Source organism: Haemaphysalis longicornis, unplaced genomic scaffold (genome assembly GCF_048455015.1).
Source record: "Haemaphysalis longicornis isolate Haplotype H1 unplaced genomic scaffold, Haemaphysalis longicornis Haplotype H1 scaffold_5, whole genome shotgun sequence".
Taxonomy (NCBI): domain Eukaryota; kingdom Metazoa; phylum Arthropoda; class Arachnida; order Ixodida; family Ixodidae; genus Haemaphysalis; species Haemaphysalis longicornis.
The window spans coordinates 2,779,393-2,797,232 of record NW_027526385.1 but is presented as its reverse complement, the minus strand read 5'-3'; the positions used below and the strand labels follow the sequence as shown (position 1 = coordinate 2,797,232).

Below are 17,840 nucleotides of genomic sequence, written 5' to 3'. Positions count from 1 at the left end.
AACCCAGCGCACCCTGGGCTTTGATGCCAAATTCATTTCTCTGGAGTGCGTCCCCGCCACCAGAAAGGTGCACCCCGAGTGTGACCCGCCCCAACCACGAGCAGAGGGCAGCTCCACCTGCACTCGTTCGTACCGGACCGGGCAGTGTCCTCCGAAGGGTGGCACACGGGGATCAGGTCGCCAATGGACAGGTCCAGGATCGGGGTGAGCGACGAGGGCTGGTGGTGGCTGCCGGCTGCGGCCCCCTCCTTGCTGTGGCTGCACCCGCAAGAGGGAGGCAAGCGAGACGAGTGAGCACTCCTTACACAACCGGCCACAATGTGCCCGGGAAGGGCACCTGAGGAAACAGAGAGCCACTTATTCTGGGAAGAAGAACACGAGCGAGACACCAAGTAAGACACCAATGGCAGGCATGTGTGCCATCTTAGCAGCACATGGGCAAGACATTCACTTGTCTTAACTGGTGGAAAAAGAGAACTCTGGCTCACGTGCGTGCTGCAAAAGTGTAATTAAAGCACGCTTACAGCTCACTGCACTTCCATTAACCTCACTAAGAGAATTCTCTTCCTGTGCTCTCCCCCAGCTTTGCCTCTGAAGAAAATACTCGGCAAATATCTTTGAATGGCAGCACATGTTGTGAATAGATAAAAGTGAAACAGGAAATTCACTATAAAAACTACTCTATGGCATTAGACAACTATGTGAACAAACGTAACGAAGTAAACGTAAGCCGTCCAACTTTATCACTCTTTTCATGTCAACGTAATGTCTGCCTCACTCCACGACCTCAACTAAAAGTACTTGAACCCTTAGCTCTAACAAATTACACAACTCAAGAAATTTGTGACCTATATCAGCTCCCTAAAATCTATGCTGCAGTCACTCATCTGCTTATTGCACAACCAATGCTAAATGGCCCACACATCTAAATGGCCCACAGGAAAAACATGGGAATGGTAAATAGGCCATTAGAAATGTTGAATTCCCACTCAAGTGGGACCATAGGGTAGCCACATTTCAAATACTTAACTTTAAACTGCCACAAAATTACGCATAATCCTTTTGTAAGAACAGTATGTGGCCTCTGCATTTCTAGGCCGTCGTGTGGCAAGGTAATTAGGCAATGTTTATAACTTGCTCCACTGCCCATTTAATTCAAAGGAGTCACACGGCAAGGTCATGTGGACAGACACTGGCCAAAGCAGCTGGCTGTAAGCAAATGATGCTGGCTCTTTACCAACAATACTAGTAAGCCCAGATGATGTTCAGTAGGAGGAATCTGTGCACTGAAATGCAAACGCTGACTACGGATAAAGCAAAAAACTGCTGAGTTCGAGAAAAAGGGACTATGACCATAGGATTCGTGACTGTAGGGCCTCCTCTTGGACACAAGACTAATATTTGTCAAAGATGTTCCCAGCCATGTGATGTAACCCTTGGGTGGGCTCATTCACAGTGGCCGAAGCACACTGTTACAGGCTCCTTTAGTTGCTGCTCAACCTTGATTTCAAACGCACGCTGCTACAGTAAGGTCACGCCCAAGCCCAACATGAACGAGAAAATACAGCCCCGCTCACTTACTGGCCACTATGAATGTGACACTCTCTCGTGGCGTCTCATGACCAGTGGGTTCAAACCACCGTGACACGCCTCTGCAGTGCGCGAGTTGTGGTAAGGATGATGAAAATGAGGATGCACCAGAAGTCCATGTGGCCCAACTGTTGCGCAGAGCGTGCCATGCACCCCGTTCTACAACAGCAACAACAACCAAAAAGGGGCGGCAATTCCTACCTCAGGGGTGACGATGACCCTGAACGGGGCAGCTCGGGCCTGGGTGACCCCGACGACTCTGTCGACCCCGACCACGTTTTGACCCGCTCCACAGGAATGGCTGCCGAGGGCTGACCCCGAGGGCTTTGATCTGCAGCCAACACCGTTGTGCAATGAGGGTGCACCAACAACACTACCGGCCACACCAGTCACGCACACAACAGAAGGAAGGCCAGACACAAGCGAGAGTGACAACATCAAACAAATGCTGCATGTTGTGGTGACTTTCATCAACACCGCCTGTATTAACATTGCCTAAAGCGCGAGCGAAAAATGGCCAAACAGCCACTCTCCCATTGCCCTCTCCTACGCTTTCCCACTCGCTAGCCTTCCTGCATGCTTTCATGTCCGCCAGCCAGCGCCACTTTGCGGGAACTATGCACAATAGTTGACATTTTGTCTAGCATTCCCCAGGCAGGGCTTCTACGCCTTTTTGTTTTTTCTCATGCCTGTCTGTCTTGTTCTGTTGCCAATAAAACCGCCTGCGCAACCACGGACACAAAACCACTTGTGCTGCCGCAGGCTGATGCTGGCTTCTGCACGCTTACCTACTTGGAATGGGTCCTCCGTTTCTCTATTAAAAGTGCTTTCACTACTATTCTGCATATGGTGGAAGCAATCTGCTTTTTCAAGAAGCAAATTGTGTCAAGCTTCAAGGGCACGAAGCCCTTTGAAAATGCAGGGTGCAAGGTCAGTATCTGAGGCGTTCGATTTGGCACTCGCATTAGAACTGCTGCAGCATCCAAAATAACCGTTTCTCGGTTTGCTTTTTGTCTACCCGACAATAAATGTGTTCTTACCACTATTCAGTTCTGCCTCTGTCAGTCATCCTTTGAAAAACGCCACAGGTATGAAACGAGTGACACGTTGAGCGAGACCCCCGTGGCTCCGTAACTGATGCCCCGCCGCCGCTAAAATGTGAATGAAAAGGCTCCTGAATGTGAACAGGAGAACTGACAGGTACGCACCGTAGAAGTGGGTGCAGCATTTGCGGCTCACTGGCAGCGACGTAATGTGGGACGTCTGCCAGTGCGCACCACATAGCAAACAGGCGGCTAACTACACGTCTCTACTGCTGCCATTGGAAAGCGGGCAACGTGTCAGGCAGTGTTAACACAGGCGGTGTTGCTTCCACCAATGCGAGGCAGGGGACCCATAGGGCCGATGGCCACCTCTACCCTCTCACCAGAACACCCAGCTTCACACGAGCACGAGCAAAGCCGACGAAAACATGGATGGGTGAACAATGACGAGACCCGCCACCGTTCCCCCCCCCGCTCCCCTTGCGATGCACCAGCTCCTCTGCCACCGACCTCTTTCGTCAGACAGGTTTCCGTCGGACGTGGCGAGCGACTCGACGCTGTGGGCATCCTCTGGCCCGGTTGGTGGCGCAGCCCCCTCGAGGCCGTTGTCGTCCGCAGGGTCCCCGGCAGAATCGGCTGGGAGGGCCCCGGCTGCCGGGAACTCACTCGCCACGGGCGAGGACACGCACGTGGCCGGGGCACTGAAGCAGCTGTGGTGGCCCATAAACCTGCGCGACCACCGCCATCACTCCATTCTGCGTTGCCATCTTTTTCTGTGCCTTTTTCAAAGTGTCACCAAAACCACCACTAGCCTGCTACCAACTGTGCTGCTGTGGGTGGCTTGGAAGTTACTGCTGCAGCCATTGGGCTGGCTTCACACAATTTTGACCCGATACCAGCAGCCGGATGACCGCATCACACAAAGAATCACTACAGCGGGGCTAGGAACAAGAAGCAAACCTATAAAGATCAACAAATGTCTGCGGAAAATTTGTTTCCAGGAGTAAAATTACGAATGATGTTGGAAGCAGACACACACGCGCATATACAATGCCCCCTAAAATAAAATAATGTTAACTAAAACGCTACGCAGCCACACCGCTCAAAAGTGTGCAATGTGAAGTCCCATAAAAGATGGAGTCCGCACCCACACCATACGATGCACACAGCCACCACCCTTTGAGTTTCAGGGCCAATTTTCTGGCGTTTTCTTTTCTGACACTTCCAGGTGTTTTTGGGTTGAAATAGTATTTTGGATGTTTGTTATTTTTTGGTTTTTCAGGTTGAAATGGTGCTTGGAATATAGATTCCTATTTATGTGTGGCTGAACCCCTTGGAGGGTATGTGTGGATGGAGTGCCGTGTTTAGGAACAGCAACACTGACAAGTTTCACTGTTTCTTTGGAAATTCTGCCTCACCAAGAAGCTGACTTTCCTTCATTGCACCAATGCCTGCCAAGAAGCATCCTATACAGGGAGTCTCCAACAGCACACAGTGTGAAACCATGGTGGTCATTGTATACACAGATGTGACCCTAGGACCAATCTCCAACAGCAGGAGCACCATCTCCCCTATAATCACAGAGATAAGCATGCACCCAAGTGTCAAAGCACGAGTGGTCACCCTAATTTAGAAATGCAACCCAAGTGCTGACCAGTCAAAAAACACATCCACACTGCAAATTTGAGCAAATTCTAATCATGAAAGCCGCTTCATAGGCCAAGAAAGAAAAGGTGCTGCTCCGTTCATGAAAAGAGCGTGTGAGCAACAACGCACCTGCTGCCCGGAGTGAAGTCGTCCTCGTCCTCGTCGTCGAAGGAAACCACGTTTGACCGAGGCTTGCGCCGTTTCTTCTTCCGCTTGCCCTCCACTGCACAAGAAACCAAAACCAGCATTTTTCTCCAGTTGGCGGAAGACATCTGCACAGCAGTGCTTAACACTCTTCCTATCTTACACCACGAGTGACGGTCGGGCCATTTTAGAGGTCTCTGAAAAACATGGCCATAATATGAAAATAAATAACTCAGAAAGCGAAAAAATGCACCAATTGCTCAGCTTGAAATTTTACTGGGCTTACGCAATAAAATTCTGGATTGGCTAAGATGTCCTCGGCTAAAAGCTGAAGGAAGGAAGTGCTTCCCTTGTGTGGGATCCAAGTTTGCGAACTTGGATGGTCCACCAATCAAGCTTGTAGATGTGGCTACCTCCCTACCTACAACTGTGGGTGTCAGCCACATGTACACACTTGAAACCCATCCTTGAAAGACTGGTCCTCCACCAGAGTGTGCCGTGCCTGCAGTTATTGACCATTGCAGGTGTGCTCTGTGGTCCTATTTAAAAGGCACCAAAAATGACCAAACCCAAGGCCTTGGCTACATGAGTGGCTACAAGGCCTTGACTACAAGGCCTTGGCTACGAAGCAATGGACAAAATTTGTTTCTTTTTGTGATCTCGTGCCATCATTCCGTTATAATTGCCACAAGGTTCCATTATGTTTCAAATAGCCCGCCTCAGTCCCTCAAGACACAGTGTCCACTCGTGACCACTCAGCTAAAATCAATGAAAAACAGTGTCCTGATCTTGCAGATGACCGTGTAGCTGGCAGTCTTCCCAAAAGGGCACGAACCGTGTGTCTTGTTATCGTAAAGGAGACTGCTCACCCCCGACGCCCTTGGCGATGACGGGGCGTGCATCCGAGAGGCCCGCCTGCATGGGTGCCCGCACGGCCACGCTCGACTCGGGAGGGTTCAGGTCGGGGTTGTCAATGTTGATCGCAAACAGGATGGCTCCCAGGCCTGCAGGGGGGACAGGTCGGCAACAACAAACCACAGGGTCACTCACAGCTGCTGCTGCAGCGACGACCCAAAACTGCCCCTCGCTTCATTTGACTGCTCATTCAGCCATTCAGATTCAGACCCCACAGCGGTGAAGCAGCACTGGAAGCCCTGGTGGCGCACCCACCTGCCGACATGGTGGGCAGCATGCTGCTTTTCTCTTGGTCCATCAGGAAGGCAGAGTCCTCGTAGAACTGGCTGCGCAATCAAACCACAACAAACAAGAGAGTAAGAAATAACAAAGAACGGGCACCATAAAGGAAAAAAAAGCAGGTCATCAGGCTTGTCACACTGGTTCAGAAGACATATTGACAAGTCTGCACTGAATTTTCAAGGGGGAAAAAAAGAGCAAGACACCTAATCCCTACACATATAAGTGGGAGTTAGAAACCATCCACCCTCTACAATGTATTAAACCAAAGCCTGGACGAACAAACAAAACACTAACGAACCAAACCATAATTTAGGTTTTGTTTCTTCTGGTCATGCTATGTGTCTGTTCCCATTTATGCTGCCCATGGTTATGTACTCCAGAGTTTTCACAGCACTCGCTGTTGCCTTTGGAAGGCGCATTTTCGTTCTGGAAAATTTAGTAACAAATTTGTGGGTGTTTCTCGAGGAGACAAGTCAGTAGCACTTCTTGAATGCATTTAGGTGGCAGCATATCCTGTGGTGCTAATGGTCGCTGCTTACTGTTGCTCTGCCCTGCGTCTTCACGTAGTGCTCCAGCACGGGTCTTTCATCCGAAGCAATCTGAGGCTGACTCGCGCTTGCAAGAAGCAGCAGCCTATGTAGAAGTCTGCAGAATTACACTTCTCTTTCCCACCGAATGCAAACACACTGCTGCTGCTGCACTGTTTGGATAAGTGCATAGAAGAGCAAAAGGAGGGGACAGCTCAGGACCAATTCCTCTTTCGATGGAATCAGTCGGAACATTGAATGTGACAACACGTGGCGGGTGCATTCGTGCACACACACACACACACGGCCATCATTTGACCGGGTCCCGATGATGCTCACTGTGATGGGGACGTCAGGGCACGTGCACAGGTGAACAAATTTCCCCTCCCAGCTGGGCCCGCAAGGACGGCCCCTTGCAGGTGACTGCGTGCGAGGGCCCCTTCCCGTGCGCAGTCAGTCACCTGATGTGCGCGGGGTCGGCGACCAGCATGTGCATGTAGCGCTCGAGGGCGTGCTCGTTGAGGGCCGAGCGCAGCCAAGCGCGGCCGCGGCCCTCGTCGCTGGTCACGTGTCGCAGCACCAGGTACCGCTCCAGCTCGTGCCGCGTCAGGTGGCTCCGCACATAGTGCCAGAACACTGCACACCACGCGGGGGAGGGGCCGGGCCAGGGCCGTCACCATTTGCCCCCAAAACTCCCTACGCATTTTGCTTTAGAGCATGCGGGTCATCTTTCAGAGGGGAGAAAATTGAGAGAAAAACGTCTCATCCACCTGATTGTTCCTTTTTTTTTTTTTTTTGCACAACATTCGTTTTCACATCAGTTTCTGCTGATGATCCTTTTTCTGAAGGACCTCCATGCAGATGAGGTGCTCGTACTCCTTCCTACCCTCCCGTGCCCCTGAATCGACTTCGTGCAAGCTGGCACCCCATCTTTACCTCCAATGATGGCAGGCTGAAACCTCCGTTCAAATGAGCCCAGTGGACACACAACTACCACTGCCTACACTGAACACATTGGGAAGCATCAGCAGTGAAGCGCTCCACAACCCAAGCAACCTGGGCAACAACTGGGGAGAGGAGGGAGCCACCTGGTGCTGTTGGCAGCGTTCAAAAGTTTGCCTCGGGTAGACTGTGTCGTTCCAGACAAAGCCTCCGTCCATGCTCTCCAGGGAGGACACAGTTACCACCATCCTCAATAGCTCTGCACATCGGGCATGCCACTCACAGATAAGGGATAGCATTGAGATTAGCCAGGAGAGGTGTCCACACTCTGTGTGGTGTGCACAGCCACCGGTGGCCAGAGGCCGCTCATCCCTTTCACAGGCAGCACACAACAGCAACCATGCAGCGAGAGACAGCACCGGCAAAGAGCGCTTTCAACCTTTCGGCGTTGACACTCCGTGCACCACACAATGTTGCGGCCTTGCAGCCTCGCAGGGAGCCAACACTGTTCACATCATTTACCTTGTACTGCAGTACAAAAGTGTTTTGTGCCCTCTCCACCAGCTGCACCTACACTGTTCCGAAACTGTGGATGAATTAAAGTAGACAACACGCAGCTTAGCTTGCCACTGATTTTGCTGTAGTGCTGCCCTCTGTTGTACAGGTTGGGGACCAATTACCGACTTTAATATATATTCAATTCGACAAAAGCAAATACAGTAAAACCCCATTACAAGAGACACTCAAGGGGCCCAAGAAACGTGTCTCTTGTACACAATGTTGCTAACATGGCAAACGTAGGAAAATCAACCATACTGTCTTCATTCAAATGTCTCTATAACCAGGTGTGTCTTGTAACAGAGTCTCTTGTAAAGAGGTTCTACTGTATTGTACTTGCAAAGCAGTGCGCTAAAGTGGACCACGGTCCACTTGTAACCATCCACTTGTAATTTTCCTTTTTTGTTCATTACTTTCTCGATGGAAGAACGAAAATAATATTCAATCACACCTTCTTCCGTAACAATTACTTGCAGTTATCAACTCCATTTTTCCAATTCAGTCCCCAGAGTCTAAACTCACAAATGTAACAAAGATTGACACGGTGTGACAGAAGTTTAGCACTACCAGCAGGCGGTGAAAGAAACTAGCACTGTTCAATTCCCACACCGTGAGCATTAGGCACAATATAACAAACAAGCTGAAAAAAAAGGTCATAAAATGGTTACACTAAAATCAAGGGATGCAAGAAAACAACTTATCTATTTCTTTTGATTACCCCAGCTCATTGCATAGCTGGAAAGCAGCCTAAAAATTTTCATACAAAAATACTCATTTACTATATAACTACAAGCATTGGCGTCACGCGAAATTGCACAAAAATCATATTATGAGAAAAAAAAACACGACTGGTGTGAAGGGAAAGCCCTGCACGGGCAGAATTCACAACATTTATAGCTCCATGCACCCTTAGATGCAGCAAAAAACCCTTTTTCTTGCTCGTGCTTCGCAGCTGATGTGCTCCTTTTGTTTTGTGATGGGTTACCTTCTTTGATGGTGCGGACTTTATAAAACAACTTTCTTCTCACGTCACCCAAACCATCGGGTTAATTAAACGCATTGCTACCCGAAATAACGGCGTTAAAGAAGCTGATCGACTACGTTTAATCCAAGCATTTATCATCAGCCGTATTGCTTACTCCCTCCCGTACCTCCTCCCAACTGACGCGGACCTAGCGAAAATAAATTGTCTAATACGGAAAAGCTATAAGGTTGCCTTACAACTCCCACCCGGCACTTCCACTGCCAGGCTTGAGGCCACCGGTACCTACAACATGGCACAGGAGCTCATAGAAGCGCACCGTATTGGACAACTGAATCGACTAAGCAAAACACTTCCCGGACAGCATCTGCTTCAACGCCTCCAACTCAAAGCGCCCATCATCACAGCTTCCAAGTCTTCTATCCCACTGGAAATTCACGCTGACATCAGAATCCGCCCCCTCCCTCGAAATATGCACCCTGATGCACACCGGGGCCGCAGGATGCACAGGGCCAAAAAGCTTGCAGAAAAGTACCCGATACGCCCAGACACAGTGTATGTCGATGCAGCTGAATATCGGCACCGCAATGCATTCGCTATAGCAGTCATCAACGCCCCAAACAATCCGCCACTCACTTCTCTCACGATCCGCACGGCAGAACCGGTCACGGCGGAAGAGGCGGCAATCGCAGTAGCCCTTGCAAGTCGGCCACCACCCTCAATCATATTTTCTGATTCGAAAACGGCCATTAGAAATTATGCTGCGGGTACCATCTCACCCCAGGCCCTAAAACTTCTCCTCCAAAACCCGCCTACTACCCAAGTTGAGCTGATTTGGACTCCTGCCCACACTGGGCTTGGGGGTAACGAGGTGGCACACACGACAGCCCGAGCACTCACCTCCCGGGCGTGCGCCACCTCCGTAGCCTCTCACGGAGCCAGATCAGCCCGAGATAGCCTATTGAGCTACAACGAAATAACTACTCATTACCGCCTCTCTCGCATCAAATACCCACCGGCCCACCCCTCACTGACGTACACGAAAGAACGACTATGGAGGCTCGCACAGACCGAATCCCTTCCCAATAGGGCCCTCCTCCATCACATACACCCCTCAGTTTATCCCTCTCCCTTTTGCCCGCTATGCGGAGACAAGGCCACGGTGCAACATCACATGTGGGCCTGTCCATATGATCCCCTCCCTCAAATCAATTCCTCGGAGCTCTGGGAGGCAGCGCTGAGCTGCTCTGACCCGGAGAGACAGAAGATCATCATAGCCAGGGCTACGAAGGTCGCCGCACAGCTCCGGCTGCCGGCCACCTCCCTCGCTTAGAGGTCTTCTTTAATAAAGTGCTTCTCTCTCTCTCTCTCTTCTCGTGAGGAGGAAAAAAAAAAGAAAAGGCCACTGTTCATATTTGGGAGATAAAGCACTTGGCCAAGAGTGTCTCATCAACTGATTAAAAAGCAGCACAGTGAAATCACAAATAGTTACGATATCCAGGAGGAGCCACATCAGGAGGTGCTTGTTATCAACCTTGCGGCAGCACGCGAGCTTTTATCTTCCCTTGGACACACGCCTTTGAACATTTCGCCAAAAATCACTTTCTTATCATCTCGGAAAAGCAATAAAGAGCCCTTCCAGAGAAGAGTCGCATAACCATGCGTCAGGCGTGCACGCGGCCTCACAAAGGACGCCATTAGCAAATGCGCATTGACAAAGCGCCACCATTGTTTTCGGGGGTGCTTATCATTTGCACTGACGCACGAGCAAGCTTTCGCTGCTGCAGTATGCTTTCTTAACGCCACGTGACATGGATTAGGGCCTCAAGAGCAGTGCTTGAACGCACTCACACCTCTTCTTTCATTTTTTTGCTGGGCCGCAAATCAGCTTAATTTCATTGAAACTTGATTCATATATAACGCTTGAGAAGCTTTGCATGAATTTCTAAAAAAATCAAATTTTGAAAATGTCGGGGTTTAATGCACTAAAGCTACAGCAGGGTCATAAGGTGTGCTGCAGTGGAGGGCTACGGATTAATTAATTTACACCACCTGGGTGTCCACAACGTGCACCAAAGCCTCAAAACACTGGCATTTTTGTTTTCCGCGTCCATAAAAAAAAATGGCCACTGGGAGGCGCAGCCTGCAGACTTGCCTAATGTGGAAACATTCCCGCCAACACAAATGAAGCGTTGCGACAAGCATTTGGCTGTTCCCTTTCCCGCTTTGAGCAGATTTCTGGGGTAATATCTAATCGTGCAAGTCATTTTTAAATGGGTTAAAAACAGATAGCACCTAGATGCTGCAGTTTTTTTCCTAATTCTCTTGCGAAAACAAAAATTAAGGTAAGATGCTACAGCTAGCTTGCGCGTTTACTTGAGCCACAATTATCTGAGTGTCCTCTGCATGGCCTCCAAGAGCAGAGGCAATATTCAAAAGTTCACAAGCACAATGATGCCAAAACAGCAGGTACTTTGATCTTGCCAAATTTGTGAAAAATAAAGTTTTGGTACTCAACTACACGTAACAAACCATTACAAGTAAGTCGGTTGTTACTGATTCTTGAGCTAGTAAATCTCTGAATAATGTTATATCGTAAAATGTGTTGGCTGAAATAAAAGACCCTCAGACTTGCAACAGCATGTAAAATAAGGAGCGCATGGCTGCTTTTGCATATGCTCCTGAAGTTTTCATTAATCAAGAGGAAGTTCTTAAGGCGGCCTTCCTCTGAATGAATAAGCTGGTAAGTGTGCGAGCACAAGGACCGCAAGTTTTGCCAAGCGACCTTTAACAGGCCAAAAGAAATTAAAGATGCTGTTGGAAAGAAAATGCCGCTCTGGCTACAAAGGTTCGAAAGTCCAGTTTATCGCGCTTGCATACTAGACGTTCCCAAGATGAAGTTTGCAGCAGCTTCTGCATGACGCCATCTTTTCTTTCTCTCCGTCAAAGTGCCACATTAGTAGGTTTACATCAAGAAGAAATACTATACCTGGACTCATAATCACCACCACTCATTTCAAAAATTGTGATCTGTCCTGCCGTTTTCTTGATAGGTTCTTCTCATTCACACTTTTCTTTTTCGAAGAGAAACTTCACTTGGTAGTCAGCGCGTAGTGTCATGTCTCTTTGTACCATTGGGAGCATTGTTGCGTTTGTTTTACTGCTCGCATACAGCACACGTTTGGACGCCTCACAATCCCATGACAGCTATTGCACACTTGGTCTTGCATGTATTGCCGAATTTAGAGTGCAAAATTCGAGCATTAGCCTCAAAAGGAAGAGTACCTGGAAAATTACAATGAAAATAGGAAATGCAATTTTTTGTAAGCTCTCGCAGCTCCATTCAGTTCGGTGTCGCACACCCCACCAAATTTTCAGGTACACACATGGCTTGGGGCAACGAGCAGTTTGCATTGCAAGCAAGGAAGATGCTGTGGCTTGCAGTTACTTATCCTGTGCCCAGCTCGTAATAATGACGCGAGACCCTCCCTAGCAGACTACTGCCAACTGCAGGGCTGCAATTGATAAGATAGCGAGGCACGTGAGTGGCTCTACTGTGCCACAATCTCCGCTCCCATTCAAATCCAGGAAACCTTGTGGCCTGTGATTCGCAGCTATTTTTCTGCCCGACGAGTCGTCCCCTCCTTGCGGCAAGCACAGGGTTGAACCCGATCACCAGGTCAGTAAGCTTGAAAAACGCCAACCCGATACGCAGGCCACAGCTGCCGCTCATGGGAAGCCATGCCGAATGCCGTGTGCTCCCACTACGATAAATTGACCGAGTGCGACACAACCACTGGTGTGCGTTGCAGCCAAAGGACGTGTTAGCAGACAGGCACGCTGCATGGCAGTGGCAATTCACTCCTGAACAGGCAAGGGCACTGCGCAGAAACGCATGGACTTCGAGGCAAACATCGCTTTCCGTTTCCCCATCAGAGTAAAAGCAAACTTCCTTGACTGCCAGCGTAACAGGTGTTGGCAAAAAGTGCAATTAGACAGAACCAGGCACCCATTATTTGCACAAGTGCCAAGAGAGCACAGGGAATTAAACCGGCATCCACAATGAGCACTTCCCTACTGATGTGAAATCCACTCCTTTCAAGGTGTATAAGAAAACTTTTTTTTTGCTTACAATATTGTTTCAACATATACTGCACCCACAAAACCGTAGATAATTTAACGCCATTTCTGACGATATTATTCTTTAGAATATTTTCTAAATAATGCTCGTGAAAAGAATTGACAGCCAAAATTTTCTTAGTACACTGAAAGAAATATGCAAAAAAAAATGCAGTTGAATAGAGAAAAACTGGTGATTGTAAAACAAATTCTTAAAATAGATTTTTCATATAAACATTTCAAGGACACCTCCTAGAAAAATTATTTGTACCCAACAATCTTCCAGATACAAAAAAAAACAAAAAAAAACAAAAAAAACGTTGGCACTCGTGATGCCCAGGCCACGCATAAGCAGATCCTTTAGTTCAGACAGCATGATTTGGATGGTCGTCTTGCAGAAATACGGAACCTTGTGATTACCGGTGGTGTCAAATCCTTCCCACAAGATGTAAAGACTCAATCACTAACTGACTTTGCACTTATGGCCAGCACTATATTGCCAGACGAACACGCAAGTTTGAGAAAATCTGAAATTCTCTTTGAGTTGAAAATGAAACTTGGCAGTGAACACTTGCGAGCATTCATTGTCAGTTAATTGTATTGACAGAAGAACTTACACTGGCCATTCGTGATTCACTGTGGCCTTTCAACAATGTGTGCAACAGCAGTAAAACTGCTTGAAACTAAAGGATAGCCTCACTAATGAGCACCTGTTGATACTATTTTCAATCAATCTGACCGATTACTGTAGTGAGAGTTCAAGTCGAACGATTTAAAGTTGCCTCCTAATTAACTGCTGATGCCCAGCTGCCAACCAACTGAATGCTGATATACCGTACTGGTGAGCAGTATGCCATTTTTTCCTAGCAGTGGAGCACGACAGGCATGGCAACAAAAGGACGAACAGTACCAATTAATGCCTCGAGGCATCAGCTGGCATGCAGGAATTCCGCAACACACATAGGAACAGATTTTTCGCTGAACACTCAGTATAGCACACACTGCAATAAAAATTAATAGCAACCTGACCACTACAAAAAGGACGAATGAATAAAAATGACTATTGTGTGGGACGTACCCCCCAGTCAAGTTATGCTGGAACTTCACTGATATGTTGTTCCATAAATTATGCAGCGAAGGCTCTGCCTTGCCCTGACTTGTGCAATTTAATGTATGTCCTAACCACATGGCTTCTCCCATTCTATAGTGGTACCCTGAAAAGCGTACCAACAGGATTCTAGGAACTTCAAAAAAAAAAGAAACACTCAAAAGAGGCACACGACAAGCCTGTGAACAACATGTTCAACTCGTTAAATTCACCCTTCAATGATACTAGCAGCGTCAGTGCAACAACTGCAGAGGACCATCCCATGGCTGCAATGCCATCACACCTTGGCTTCCAACAGACAACCGCTTGCACTGGAATGCCCTCACACTCACAGGACGAGACAAGAAATGCCAATGGCAATGCCACACTGGCTGGCTGAGGCTGCGCTACTTGAGGAAGTAACAATAAAAGTGTGCACCAGACACACACACACATGCAGTTAAAGGGGTTGACCAAAAAGGTGACGCCCAGTGTGACTCAATGGGGCAGCACAGCACGAGGCCACTTATCAGGCGGGCGCCCAGGGACGCCTCTGAGCTCATCGCTCTGGTGTTAAAAACAGCCGCGAAGCTTGGCAACAGCAGCAGGCAAACATATTACTCGGCAAACACAACGGCACGCTGCAGACGTGATTAACTCTTATCCCATTCAAAGCATCCACCTGATGGATTTTAGGAGCAACGTGCAATTGATAAACCAGAAGAGCTATCACTCACATATCGTCTCTGTTTATCTGTTAGATTTATGCGTGCCAAAGAGCAAATTCACATCGTGTCTATTCATCAATTGCTTGGCCTTGTTCACTGCTGCGCTGTGCCTCCACTTCACTAGCCCAGCATTCTGTTTTTGTTCTCCCGGGTACTTCCCTCTTAGCTTCACAAAAGGACATGAAGTGGCTACAGCGGGAACAAACTGTGCAATTTGCCATAAATTTCTCATAAATCCTGCTTGGGCTGACACAATCACTAGCGTCCCATTTGAAGAGTGCTGTCATAGCCAAAGAGCTAAATGCATCAAGGCTTTATTCCTCACTAATGTAACAAGAACACTCGTACAAGAACATTTCAATTACTGCAGAGCAAACCATGAAAATAAAATAAAATCTCACGTAAATAACCATGTACAAGAAAAAAAAAAGCATATTCCTTGCGCAAACCCACAAGCTAATGCATACTAAGTGGTGACACAGCATGCCACAGCCTTACCATCACTGGGGAAACAATTGCTGAACATTTACACGACTACAGGCTCACTGGTCTCTCGAGTGCCTTATTGCCTGTCAATAGGAGCAACATTGGCCAGACATATTTCCAGTATATGGAATTCTAGGCCAGGGCTAAACTGCATTCTAAAAATGGCTCATGTACAAACTGCAAATGCTCACCGTAGTCGGAATCTGTGTTCCACAGGTTGAGGCCTTTGACAATCTCGGACACTTGTCTGCAAGTTGGAAAAAACACATGCAGCTAACTTTTAATACTAAACAAATGCAGAAACCAGCGAAGTACATGTTGGCTCACTTACACACTAAAATAAAGGTTATTCAGTTACCTCAGAAATGCTAGAAGCCCAAGAAAACTATCCCAACCCTGAATTGGCATTTTTCTGGTGAGGGCAAAAAACAAGAATGCCCCATGTGCCAAGATTTCAGCTTGCACTAATGATTCGCAAGCAGTTGGAATTATTCCATAGCTCTCCAATGCACCTTATAGTTTAAGTACAGCTTCAGCCCCTAAAAACACCTTTGTTTTTGTTCAAGACTCAACTGGTATCAAAAGAAAGCAAGCTTTCGTTTTGAAAACAAAATAGTTCCAGAGTTATTGAACTACAGTTACAAGCTGCACCGAAACATTTTTTTTTTACATTCCCACGAGCACGTCTGTGAAAACATCCCAGATCAAGGACCTTTTTTCCAGTGTCTATAGCAAAAACTACACAACCACGAAAAAACAAAACAAAAGAAAACAAGGAGGTGAAAACTGGAGCTAGAAAAACACATGAAACAACACACAGAACAATGACAGCCATAGAGCACACATCTTCACGAGCAGTGTGCGCTGCCTATACTACTTGATGGCGTCATAGTTCTTTTTATGTTCTTCCATGTGTTGCAGCAGGAGAAAGATACTTTGCAAGTGGTTGATACCAGGCACCCACAGTAGCAAGTACTGATTGCAGCAGCATACACTTTTGCCTGATACTACGAGCTGGAAAACGTCCCCCTAAAAAACTTGTCTGACCAGCTCACAATAACATCCACAATAAATCCGAGCTGCGAAAATCCGGCTAATTATGTAGATAGTATATACGCTGACATGAAGCCTGGTTAGAAATTTTTTTAGTTAATATGAAAGCTGCAGCCCTCCAATAAAAAATAAATTACATCTGCCTATATAAGCACCCCAGGGAACAATGCTGTCTTTCTGTTCATTGCTCCCTTACAAAACAGTTTAATCTCCTGATAATAACCCAATTGCCTTTGACTATCAGCTACCTTGTACAGCTTACTTGAAAATAATCACAATGAATACTCGCAGCCGAACTTTCTTTTCGCTTTGTGATTTTGCATTGTGACATGTGAATTGCTACGTCATTACAGCCAACCTTCATTCGGTGGAAGTGTTTGGGTTACCTGATAGAGCTCAGCCCTTTAGACTTCTTCATTCCATGTTGCAAAACTGCTTCGAACTGCGTGCACAAGTTAACAACCCTGAAACGAGAGGGAGAACCACATTCACTTTGAAGGTCCCAGAAAAGTGCGCATCGAAAGCGAAACCGGACGTAGGGGAAACAAAACAAAACACAGCGAGCGTCTGGAAAGAAGCCGTGACGAGACGGATCCCACCTGCTGTCGCTTTCGGTGGCCAGCTCCTTGCGTCCTCCGAAGCGGATCTGGCACTGAAAACGACGCGCACCACTTCGTCAGGGGCACTCACAGCTGCGAACACAACTGCAGCACGGCCGCGCCGCACTCGCGACAACATTAACAGCATGCTAGGAAGCAATTACGCCCCGCACCCAGACTCAATCGGCTCGCCTGCAAGCTAGCTACTGCGCATGCCATGGTCTTCGCCTGACGCGCAAAAACGAGACACAACCACCGGCGAAGGCCCGGTCATGGGAAAACCAACGTTAAAAGTCAACGAACGACGGCGTATCGAAGAGATCAGCAACACTCGGTGCAATGAATGGGAGCGACGGGCACAGGCAAAGCAAGCGATCGTCTCGTCGGTGCATCACCTGTTTGACGGCGTCCAGCAAACGCGACAGCAGGATCTGCCGGTCTGATGGACTGGTGTCCTCTGGAACAAAGACCGGATGATTGCAAAGGTTACGCCAGTACCCACAGCGCGAGAAGTGAAAGGAAAAGACGAGGGGAAACACGAGTCGGAAAACGAAACGACCGCGCGTCAACACACAGCTGCATTCCGTTTAGTAACGCACAACTCCTTACTGGGAACTCCCGCGGTTTCCTTGCGCGAGCGAACTGAGACGACTGACTGCAAGGTGATCGCGCAAAACGTCCGCCCCCTCCAGAAACTACGAGGGATGAAATATGCCTGGTAGCTGCGCTCACGTCAGTTCATCACAGAGAGCACCGATATACAAGCAAAACTTCACCGATCGCGCAACCGGATAACATGTTCTCAGTCTGCAACGGGCTTAAATACGTTTCAGCGTTTCAGTGGAGAGAAAGGTCTTCTCACCGCTCATTCTTGACGCGACGAAACGAGCCGCCGCCGCTGGCCGTGTTTCACAGCGCGTTGGTCTCCAGTGTGAATAGTCGACGCGCACGCATAGCTGTTTCGCTTGGAAGAGTCAAGCGCGCACGAGGCGATAATTGCGCCGATAAGCGCAGCGCAAGATTACGCTTCTGTCTTGTCAATCGGGGGCGACAAAACCTCACTACGGAGAGCCCATTTCGCAAGGCCCCCGCCGTTCCTCGCTGCTCCCCACATCACCCCACACGGAGAGAGCAGAGG

At 48.2% G+C, this 17,840-nt stretch overlaps 1 protein-coding gene across 1 annotated transcript in view; it reads right to left on the bottom strand.

Moving 5' to 3' along the window:
• Positions 1 to 17,840, bottom strand: part of LOC144137799 (sorting nexin-29) — a 40,177-nt gene extending 22,337 nt beyond the window's left edge. The window contains exons 1-12 of the mRNA XM_077669789.1: positions 17,565 to 17,840; positions 17,098 to 17,159; positions 16,703 to 16,755; positions 16,490 to 16,567; positions 15,242 to 15,297; positions 6,610 to 6,784; positions 5,595 to 5,665; positions 5,294 to 5,428; positions 4,410 to 4,503; positions 3,144 to 3,361; positions 1,792 to 1,921; positions 134 to 258 (exon numbers count right to left, since the gene is read on the bottom strand). Coding sequence (XP_077525915.1) covers positions 134 to 258; positions 1,792 to 1,921; positions 3,144 to 3,361; positions 4,410 to 4,503; positions 5,294 to 5,428; positions 5,595 to 5,665; positions 6,610 to 6,784; positions 15,242 to 15,297; positions 16,490 to 16,567; positions 16,703 to 16,755; positions 17,098 to 17,159; positions 17,565 to 17,571 — 1,204 coding nt within the window. The 5' untranslated portion in view covers positions 17,572 to 17,840. The remainder of the gene's footprint in view (positions 1 to 133; positions 259 to 1,791; positions 1,922 to 3,143; positions 3,362 to 4,409; positions 4,504 to 5,293; positions 5,429 to 5,594; positions 5,666 to 6,609; positions 6,785 to 15,241; positions 15,298 to 16,489; positions 16,568 to 16,702; positions 16,756 to 17,097; positions 17,160 to 17,564) is intronic.